This window comes from Magallana gigas, chromosome 7 (genome assembly GCF_963853765.1).
Source record: "Magallana gigas chromosome 7, xbMagGiga1.1, whole genome shotgun sequence".
Classification (NCBI taxonomy): domain Eukaryota; kingdom Metazoa; phylum Mollusca; class Bivalvia; order Ostreida; family Ostreidae; genus Magallana; species Magallana gigas.
Genome location: NC_088859.1, coordinates 5,622,502 through 5,633,643, shown reverse-complemented (window position 1 = coordinate 5,633,643; position 11,142 = coordinate 5,622,502). Strand labels below are relative to the sequence as shown.

At 35.8% G+C, this 11,142-nt stretch overlaps 1 protein-coding gene across 1 annotated transcript; it reads right to left on the bottom strand.

Annotated features, from left to right (window-relative positions):
* Positions 1 to 85: 85 nt before the first annotated feature.
* On the bottom strand, positions 86 to 11,132 carry LOC105322196 (DEP domain-containing protein 1B). Its single transcript, XM_034458407.2, has 12 exons — positions 10,989 to 11,132; positions 10,440 to 10,597; positions 8,683 to 8,793; positions 7,774 to 7,989; positions 7,301 to 7,431; positions 6,384 to 6,431; positions 6,057 to 6,194; positions 5,032 to 5,883; positions 4,035 to 4,204; positions 3,623 to 3,799; positions 3,042 to 3,212; positions 86 to 2,880 (listed from the first exon to the last, which is right to left on the bottom strand). Exons 1-12 carry the CDS (start codon positions 11,046 to 11,048, stop codon positions 2,647 to 2,649), a joined length of 2,466 nt encoding a protein of 821 aa, XP_034314298.2. The 5' UTR covers positions 11,049 to 11,132; the 3' UTR covers positions 86 to 2,646.
* Between the last annotated feature and the right edge of the window lie 10 nt (positions 11,133 to 11,142).

Genomic DNA, 11,142 nt, shown 5'->3' with positions numbered 1-11,142 from the left:
CAAAAATAAATAAGCCTTCGTTTTCCTTTTTAAAAAAACTCCCAAAATATTAGCCCTTTAATTTTATGTAATAATGACAAGAAAAGGATGTTTAATTGTTTAATAATAATTAGCAACAACAGAGTCTTATATTTGTAGAACATTGGAAGTTATAAACATAAAAAAAACCCAGCATTAACAGCTATATAATGCATCACTGACAAGAAGAGACTGGTATATACACCATAGTACCATGATTAGATTACACATTGACGGATCACCACGTTAGTGATACAGAAATAACTCGGTATTATTGCACACATGAAAGAATAGAAGGGGCAACTTTTATATCATAGCTAGTTCCTTTAATATTCCCTCCCATCATCAATATCCTATTGCTTCATTAGCACAATCATTTATAAAAGTATAACAAGTTTGTAAATATCTCGCTGACAAAGCATATCCAGATATAAATCAAATATCTAATTAACCAAGAGGCTCATGGAACACACCGCTCACGTGAACAGTTCATTGTATCTTTTTATTTTATCCCAATATATTTCAAGGTTAAACATTGAAACCCTCTTGGGCTCCCAGTATTAGTTCTAGGCTCACAATTTTAAAAGTAATTAAGAATCTTTCCTTTCTTAGAATGCTTGCATACTAATTCAAGCATTGTAGCTCTTGAAAATAAGATTTTAAAACATTTTCCCCTGTATATCTATGTAAAAATTTACCCCCCCCCCTTGGGAGCCCAGTTTTAGTCCTGCGGTCATGATTTTAACAATAACAATTTAGAATCTTCACTATTAATACAAGCTTTTGTATTGATATTGGCATTTCTGCTGCAGTGAATCTTGAGAAGAAGATTTTCAAAGATATGCCCCTATTTTTACAATTATCTTCCCTTCAATAGGGTTGTGTCCTTTGTCTGTCCTTTTTATTAACATTTTAGAGTCCCCTTTCCATAAGGATGCAAATTTGGCCCAGTGGTTTTAGAAAAGATGTCAAAAATGTGAAAAGTTTACAGATGGACGCATGGACTTCAGACAAAGTGTGATCATAAAAGCTTACTTAAACCTTCAGTTCAGGCGAGCTAAAAACAATAAGAAATTTCAAGATGATAAACAGAAGTTGAAATTGTTTGTATGTACCTTGTATACATGTAGATCATTGCTTGATCTACTATAAGGCTTGAAATTAGCAAGATTTAGATAATCTGATGACAAATAGATATAAAATGGAATGCGGGACTGAGATTAAGTGTATATTAATTAACAGCAAACAATATATGTAGCCCAATGAAATGAAACAACCTATTTCTACAAGAATTGAACAAATGGATCTGGGATACATTGGACCTGCTAGTTTAATTCTTTCCTCTCTCTTTTTAAAATAGGTTCAATTTTATTCTTAGCAAATGTTATAAAAATATTTCATGTAATATTATTTTTTTTTTAAGATATGTAAGTTTAGTTCTCTAGTTTACGTTCCCTTAGGCAAATCCGGTAAACATATGTATTTTTTTTTGCGGTCTAATGTAACTGCAGAAATTGAAAACGCAGAATATAATTTGATACGTTTTAGAGGTTAAACCGCAAAAATTTCAAGCCGCAGAAAATACCCGTTATACGGTATGCTTTTTTAACCAAAGGACAACTCATTTACTTTCTCTTGATCTAATATTACTTATTCTCAATTTCACCAAGGGGTAAGCAAAATTTCGATAGTTTTGTAGGGTTGTAAAGAAATATAGAGTTTTAAAAACCAGCAGTTTAATATTTCTGAGTATGTGTAAGCATTCACTTGAGGAAAAAAGATTTCCTGTCTAAGGGCGTTAAAGAGCTAATCATAATGGGGCTTCAATTTTTCAGAAACCATGAAAAGGTCAATGCTCAATCGGGATTATACTGAAAATGGTTTCCAGTAATGCTGATAAGCTGAAACAATTCATACTTGCTTATTGACTATATAAATAGACAAGACATATGTACATGTAAAATTGATTTGTACACAAAATAAGTAAAGTTTGTGTTACATAGATTAAAACCAAGTAAAAGTCAGAATGATATTTACAAAGTTTACACAGCAAACTTCGAATTATCGCACTCTTCACAAAATATTGTATTAGGTCATTCATAAGACATCATAACATCTAAAAAAAAAAAGGGGGTAATCTTTGCCTTTGTTCTCGGAATCACTGACATACATATATACCAGTATGTACATGTACATGCAATACTATTAAGATTAAGAAAATTTAAATTCTTGAAAAAGAAAAGTTAAAAAAAAACTTCCTGAGTAAAACTATTCCATCCAATATGTATTTACTTTGTAAAGACAGCTGATTTTGGCAAAAGTTATCAAATTTTCTTTGGAAAGAGTATCTATACAGGCAGTTGTTCAAATCTTTGTTGAGGGGAAAGCTCAAATTCTATACACCTAGCTTAATCCGACTGTATTGTGAGACAGCAGGACTTTGAATCAATCTATAGCTACTGAGTCCCAGTCATTATTCAAATTTTCCATAACGGGAATTTCAGCAGTTGCATAGACTGTTTTGAAGTTTGGCTCTAATCTGTTGTGTGCACCATTCAGATCTTGTTCTGATCTGCACCAATCAAAATCTGTTCTGATCTGCACCAATCAAAATCTGTTCTGAACCAATCAAATTCTGAGTCCCTTCAGTTTCAGCAGTGGTTTCACCAGCAGGGGTTGCTTGAGTTTGGGTTTGGGGGGCAGGGCGGCCTTGGGATCCTGTGACATTACTGATTTGGACTGAGTGTTCTTCTGGTTTTTGTGTAGCTTGGATTGTTCTGTTTTCTGATTTAATGGCTCTGTTGATTTTGAGTCATGTGGAGGAAATCTTTCTGCATAGATATCAGGATAGGTTTTCTGGAACTAAAGGATGAACAATTATGTTTAAAAAATCTCAACCTTTCTCATTTTGGGTTTTTAAGTAAAAAATGTCAATCCTGCAAATTTTGTTGAAACTGCACAATATGGGTTTTAGTCTCTTATTGACTGACTTACTATTTTGAGTCTCTTTTTGACTGACTTACTATTTTGAGTCTCTTTTTCTTGTCCTTGTATGACATGGTTCTGTCATTGATGATCTCCTCCAGCAGATCTCGGATAGCTCGCTGCGAGTTGCTGAGACGCTGAGTCTCGTACTCGGACTTGGACACTTGATGACAGTAGGTCAGACCCACTGTATCATTGGAGAACACCACCTAGAATCAATTTAAAACAACATATAACAAGTTAATCAATCCAGTGATAATGTTAAAAATAACTCATGATGGTGAGAACTCTATGTTTCTTTAAAGATTACTTGTTTAATCTGATTTAGCAACATGCATTCATGTATTTAAATTGGTATATGAGATTTTATTTATGATTAGACAACACTAATTCTATCTCTTGTTTTTATGATGCTAAAAAAAAGACAGTAAATTGTTAATGTTTAGTGTGATAATATAAAAGTTTAATTGACATTAAAGATTTTTTTTACAGATAGATGTACAAGAAAAAAAAATTAAGCAGGATCTTTGTGGCTCAAATTTCTGAAACATTAAATGCATGTGTTCTCTGAGCTTCACCTTTTTCTAGATAACACATGGGATGTGGTAAATTGTATTACCTGAGTTCTTGTGGCAGCAGTGAGTCGCTCATGAACTGCGGTCGTGAGTTCGCCAGGGACGGACAGGATGTGGTTGTAATGATCTATCAGAAAGGAAACGATCTGCATCACAAGACGATCCTCTCGGTCTGAGTCGTCATGGCAACTCAGAATACAGGAAGCAAATGTCTCCAACACCTACAGGTACAAACATTGTATGTACAGTTATGTGTTCTATCAAACAATAGTGTAGATAAGTTTGAAGGTCTAAGATACTATCTATAACTGTGTTTTACCAAACAACTTGCAACAAAGTTGTAAATCGTCAAAGTCTCCATGGATTTGGAAGAGCAAAGTTTATTCATAACCATTTTAATTCATGTTTTACTGGTATCATGTAACAACAAAACACTGATCTGTGTGTTAGACTCACTAAGGTCCGGGTGGTCTGATTAACATCCAGTTCAATCTGTGGATTATCCGACATCCGACCCATCAGCTTCAACAGTAGGTGGAGCTTGCGGCGATTGGCGGGCGGCAGCAGGAGACAGACCAGCTGTAGGGCGTCCTTGATCCGCTCCTCCCTGTCCATCTCACACAGCTCTACAGGTACGACAATGAAATCACATAAACAATGAAATCACACAAACATTCAATCCATGCGTCTTAATAAACTTATCTAATAAATATACAACTATAATATTAAATTCTATTTTCCTATCAATGCCATTGGATGGTAGATTTTCAGTCTGGCAATTAATTCATCTACAAATCTATCTTTTATCTATACGGTATTTAATGCTGAGATTGCTCTAAAATAAAATACATGCAGTAGTATATACATGTACATATACTTTTACTCTTAGATGGTAAAGTTATCTTATAATTTTCTTTTCAGTTCTGCACAATCTGATTAAAATCAGCTGTTCTGATATGCTGCTGCTCAGACACACCTGAAACATCATGCTTAGAGGTCACAAGTATCGGACTGACTCGAGAATATAAATACACGTACATGTATTTAAAAAAAAAAAAGGTCAGGTTTTTTTAACAATCAAAAATTGCATTTCTTAAATAATGTTCATAGAGGTAACAATAACAACAAGATGCCTGTGTCATTGTTTGACTTCTAAGCCTTTTCAGTGGAGTTTTTTTAATGTCTGCAGATACTAAAATCCCATATACTATGCACAAGTTACGATACTACCTAGACGTTAGTACTTTTCTGTATGAAGCAGCCATCTTGAATGAGTGTTAACATCAGTTTAAAATTTTGCTGACAGAGTTTTGTCAGTCATAATTTGATTGGTTGATCAAATAGTTGTTTAGACATGACCAATAAAGCAAGCTGATGCTTAAGAGCTGAAGCATATCAGAACAGCTGATTTTCACCAGATCAAGTTTTGCACAAAACTTGAATTCAAACCTACCAGTAGCAGTGTTACACTTCTTCAGTTTTGATTTTAGAACTGTCCCAGCTTGCAATAGGTCAGACAAACTAAGGCTCCTCCCTGGTAACGACTCACAACTCTCATATATCTGATGCTTCTGTCTCTCTTTCTGGCATTCTGCCAATAGCTGAGATTGGAAGTCGTGGTGAGCACATGTATGTAGAGAAACACTGGACTTGGACCTGGGAAATCCTGACCTAGTGGGGACTGCGGTGACCCCATCCTCTCCTTGTGACGAGGACCGGCTGGATATGTAGCCATTGTATGACCTAGATGACTGTTGAACCGTGCACTCTCCACAGCTTGGCGACGACACAAGCCCTACAGACGAGGGGCCATAACTCCGTCTCCTATAGGCTTCACTCTTTTTGTCTCCATTTTTTCTGCTGTCACTTTTTCTGCGAGTGACGGGCCTCACATGAGCAAAGTTAACCTGATAAGTCTGACACTCTGGCACTTGTAATGGCTCTGAACTCTCGAAATGAGTTTCAATCGGAGCAAACACTTCTGCTTCCTCCTCTTTGCTGTAGTCCATGGCAACTCCATTAGTGTAGTAAACACGAGTCACTGTGCGGTTGTCAGGACCAAAAGCTGTTTCATAGTTGGTGATTTTCTCCTGATCAGTGACTGGGTGGATGGGGGAGAGGTCTATGGAGGGGGCGCTTCTCCTGCGACAGAGGGGCGTGTGATCTAGGTCGTTCGGGCCACCGATCGATCCACTCCCAGTGTTTGTTAGATCCAGCAACAGATTTTCCACTGACTCAAACGAAGTCATGGCGTCAGGAGATGTGGGCCCAGCTGCAAGCAGCTGATACGAGCCATCAGCCACAACTACAACAAGACAACAACAATATCATTATCATAATGATGTAGAGGTTAAAAAAATCCCAATAAATAATGGCAAGGTACAGCGTGTAAGAAACGTCTAGATAGGAGAACAGACCATGCAGTGTTGGAGAATTTCTGGCTTGATTACATGAACAGACATTAAATGCAACACTTACTGAAAACATTCAGAATGACCTCGTACATCTCGTAGGTCATCAGAGGTTCATCAAGGCCACAGAAGTACTCCTTCACCACCCTGAACACATCCCGCTCAAACCCAGGGTAGCTGGGAAGGTCGTCTACCTTTTGTGGCCCTTAATACATAATTAATCAATTTGATACAGATCTATATAACAAAACTATCATTCTCTATTAATCCTCCAGATGTACATGACTGTATGAAAATTCAAAGATTGATTGACATATTCTGGATTACTAGTCTGTAAGCGTTAAAAACATCAAGACTGACCAAAAAAACAAGTTTACATACAGCTTATACTTACAGTGAGCTAGACACTTCATGGCAGACAGGGCCCAGTGTGGTAGCTGATCTGTATAGAACAAACACAGAGTTGATTCAACAGCAAGCTGATTGAAGATTATTCATATATAATATATACCTCTCTGAGGCATGTTTACTTTTCTGAGGTACATGTATGATTAACTTTCTAAGGTATTTTTACCTTTCTGAGATATTTAAATGTTAACCTTTATGAGATGTGTCATTGTTTACCTTTCTGGGATATGTTAAGGTTTACCTTTCTGAGATATGTTAAGGTTTACCTTCTCATATAATAATGTTTACCTTTCTTAGATATGTTAAGGTTTACCTACTGGCTACTGAAATGTGTTATTCTTAACCTTTATGGGATGTTAAGGTTTACCTTTCTTAGATATGTTAAGGTTTACCTTTCCGAGATGTGTAATTGTTTACCTTTTTCAGATGTTAAGGATTACCTTTTTCAGATGTTAATGTTTACATTTTTGAGGTATGTTAAGGTTTACCTTTCTGAGATGTGTTATAGTTTACCTTCACAGTTTATGAGATGTTAATGTTTACCTTTATGAGCTATGTTAAGGTTTACATTTCTGAAATGTGATATTGTTTACCTTTATGAGATGTTTATGTTTACCTTAATGAGGTATGTTAAGGTTTACCTTTATGAGATGTTAATGTTTACCTTAATGAGGTATGTTAAGGTTTACCTTTCTGAGATGTTAATGTTTACCTTTATTAGGTATGTTAAGGTTTACCTTTCTGAGATGTTAATGTTTACCTTTATGAGATATGTTAAGGTTTACCTATCTGAGATGTTAATGTTTACCTGTCTTTGATACATTAAGGTTTACCTTCTCAGATAATAATGTTTACCTTTAAGAGATGTTAATGTTTACCTTTCTGAGGTATGTTAAGGTTTACCTTTTTGGGGTATGTTGGTGACGATGCCACTCTTGTTGACATATACACAGTTGTGGAGGATGTTCCGCCCCACCACCAGACTGCTGTCCAATATGTCCGCCAGGTTCTCCATGTGTAACACCTGCTGTAATCTGTCAAAACAAGGGAAACTCAAAACTTGACAGGTGTAACAGGAAACACAACAGATGCAGCATGTAATGCATCAGAAGTTATATATGTATCTGGTCAGGTGTTCCACTTAATAAACTCACGGACCAAACATTTTAATGGCAATTTTATTTTTTACATCACAATCATCAAAGAAAAAAAAAATATGCATTAAAACAATATGAAGAGAAAAACAGCCATGCAAAATCTTATATTAGAAATTCAATTGATGGACCTCCCTTACATGTTCAAAGCTTGATGAATTTATGACAGATATCTTTTGAAAACTAATTGTTTGAACAAAGTTGATAAATTACAGCACATACTTATCCAGGGCCACGTTTTTCCACATGTTTTCAGTGTCAGCAGAGGACAGTTCCTTGGCTACGATGTGGCATTCTGGAATATCTGGTCTGGGTTCTAACTGAAGATCAAGATCTAACTTAATTGGCCCTGCTGGTTGGCCCGAGTTTGTATTGATGATGTCGTTCCTGTTCCTAAGAGGGGTACGCAGGGTCTTCACAGGGGAAGGAATTTTGCATCTAAAAAATAAAATATTTATTCTTTTAGTTTATTACATGAATCAATAATAGTTTTTAGACTCTTATTTTTAGATTCTGAAAAACTAAACAAACTTCTATTAAAACAAATGTTAAACAAAAGACTTACAAGGACCAACAGGTCCTTACTTTGTATCATTTGTTCAGTAATTAGAATCATAAATGTCAGTGTAAACAAAGCACAGGATTGTAATGTGGAACACGTGGCTCAAGGGTCCTAGACATAAGGCCAGTAACCAAGAGGTTGCTGGTTCAAGCCCTGCCATGGTCAATTTATATTATGTGTTGTGTCTGGTGTCCCATTCCTATGCATCTTCATGGCTCAGAGAAGGATTCAACTTAAGAAGATTGTTAAGACTCCCATAGAAAATCAGAAATATTCTCATCTAATGGCACCTGATAGTTTCTCTGTTATCTGAATAGTTTCCCATTGTCATAGTATTACTGTTACCTGAGTAGTCTCCCATTGTCATAGTATTACTGTTACCTGAGTAGTCTCCCATTGTCACAGGACTACTGGTACCTGAATAGTCTCCCATTAATTACTGTTACCTGAATAGTCTCCCATTAATTACTGGTACCTGAGTAGTCTCCCATTAATTACTGGTACCTGAGTAGGCTCCCATTGTCACAGGACTACTGTTACCTGAATAGTCTCCCATTAATTACTGGTACCTGAGTAGTCTCCCATTGTCACAGACATCTTGATGGTTGTGTTTTACTCCTCTCACATCTTCTATAACTCGAGCACGGTGAAGTTTATGAAGAAGCTGCAATGTCTGATTCCTAAAATAAAACAGTTGTCATACATAATTCACTGATATAACAATTTATTCTCATTTATAATTGCAACTAGACATCATTGAGATAGTAACCGTATCAAAGGGCCAACCTAAAATAAAAGACATTTGGATTAAAAGCATTTTAGAAGACTTCCTTTGTTCTTTACCTATGAATTAGACATTTTCTAGTTGGCATAGAACTTTAATTCAAACTGATTGCAAACCTCTTGGATATTCTTTTGATTTGAGCAAAATTGAACCAATGGGAACAAATTTATGGTCCAAAACTGGTATTACAGCGAATTACAGAATACCGGTAGAGTTTTCAATAGCTTGCTAGATTGATCAATAGGGTATTCAATTTGGTCAGCAAGGTATCACATTAGGTTTAAATCTAGGTCATGTGATTACTCAGGTATGACAGCAATAGAGTGAGTTAATCTGGTTAACATTTGCACGTTTTGGGCCGTTTTGTTTCTCTCTGTTATCCTACATTACTGCTATAAAAGTCTGAACTAATTAAGCAGTCAGCAAAAAAAAAACTACTAGTGCTGTAAGATGCACCAGGAATCAGGGAACCAAAAAGTTTAATGATTTTTTGCAGGAAAAAAATATCTCCTTTTAAAGTTATGCTTTTCTCTTTTGTTTGTTTCTTCAGAATTTTGAATTCTTCTTTTGAATTACATTTTTTGAAAAACAAAATTCAAATTACTCCAAGCAGAATTGATGCTCTATTGAGTCCAGTGCTGTCCAGGTGAACATTCTTTTTAAAAGTCTATGAATAGAATAGCTAACAATAGGAGAGAGTGTTCTAGAGGTTTTCTTTGTGCCAAATGAATTGGTTGAGTACAAAATAACAATCTACACTTGAGTAACCACAGGACCTAGATTTAAACCTGATGTGATACCTTGCTGACCAAATTGAATACCCTATTGAGCAATCCAACAAGCTATTGAAAACTCTACCGGTATTCTGTAATTCGCTGTAAAAGATATCTACTATAACATTGAAGGCTTTGCATTTTACCTCGGCATTTTACCTGATTCAAGGTCACCACAAACTATTTACCTGAAAGCTCTTTTTATGTAAAGGATGAGACAGATAGGGCTATGGGGAGAGAAAATATGATCATGATGTCATGATCTGGGATTTTTTTTAATGTAGTCTAATGTGACCTTGACCCTCGACTTAGAAACTTTGTTCAAGATCACTGCATACCCCTTGACCAAAGGCACTCTGTTGGTGAAGTATGAACCATATTGGACCTAGGGGAGAGATTATATTATCTAGACAAGTATTTTTAACATAATTCTTCTATGACCTTAACCTAAGACTTAAAAACTTGGTCAAGGTCACTGTTAAACCTATATCCAAAGGCACTTTGTGGGTGAGGTATGAGCCAAATTGAGCCAAGGAGAAAGAAAATATGCTCTGGATAAGTGATCTCAACCAGACAGTTTGATGGACAAAGGGACAGACAGATAGATGCACAAACTGATCACCACAGGGTGCCCGCTGAACAGGGCCCTAGTTATTTATCAACAGGCCTAAATCAATGAGGCAAAACAACACATGTATTATTCAAAGACCCTTGCAATTAAAAGTATGTATATTCTTCAATGACAAACATTTTATGACTATTATAGTACCTTGTGACTTCTGATGCAAAATTACAGTTGGATCTGAGATAAGCGTGCAACCAGTCCACTGCCTCAGCCGCTGTGAAACAGTTATCGTATGTCTTCATATACCTTCGGTGGCGGGTCGCCGGTACTCCTTGGCGAAATGCGCATATAACCTCGTTCCACTGAAAGACCAATAATTTATACATTTCCTTATATCTTATATTACACTTTTACAATTATATCTTTTTCAAAGATCAAGTTGATGATTTTCAGAAAAATGAACCATAGAGGCCATAATTTAAAAAAAAAAAACATAATGTATATTTTTTTTATCTAAACAAAATTCAAGTACTAATATTCATTATTTTAAACATGAATAAATTTCTTTGGAGAATTAAAATCGATTAACGTTATGCTTCACAAATACTCCGTAGACTTAAATAGAAATGTAATCCCTGGTATCAAAGTAAACATGGTAAATGTAAACAAAGCAAAGCGTGCCTGTCCATTTTAAAAATTGCAGTGAAACATTCAATATTGCAAGATCTCAAACATGATGATGAACGTAATTACCAGCTTTGTTGCTCTGTAAGGTCCCGTAATGGGATTGTCTTTGGTGCCAGCTTGGGCCATATTTGTTCTCTGTTACTTTCTACAATATATCAACATTTTTGGCATTTCAAAAATTCTGCCTTCCGGACACAAACTATTTGATTGGATGATTACT

Excerpts from the sequence above, each read along its gene's own strand:
- LOC105322196 (XM_034458407.2), bottom strand. The coding sequence starts at position 11,048 with ATGGCCCAAGCTGGCACCAAAGACAATCCCATTACGGGACCTTACAGA. Across the intron at positions 10,598-10,988 it reads CTTACAGAGCAACAAAGCTG|TGGAACGAGGTTATATGCGC; the intron begins GTAATTACGTTC and ends TTGGTCTTTCAG. Across the intron at positions 7,432-7,773 it reads AAAAACGTGGCCCTGGATAA|ATTACAGCAGGTGTTACACA; the intron begins GTATGTGCTGTA and ends TTGTTTTGACAG.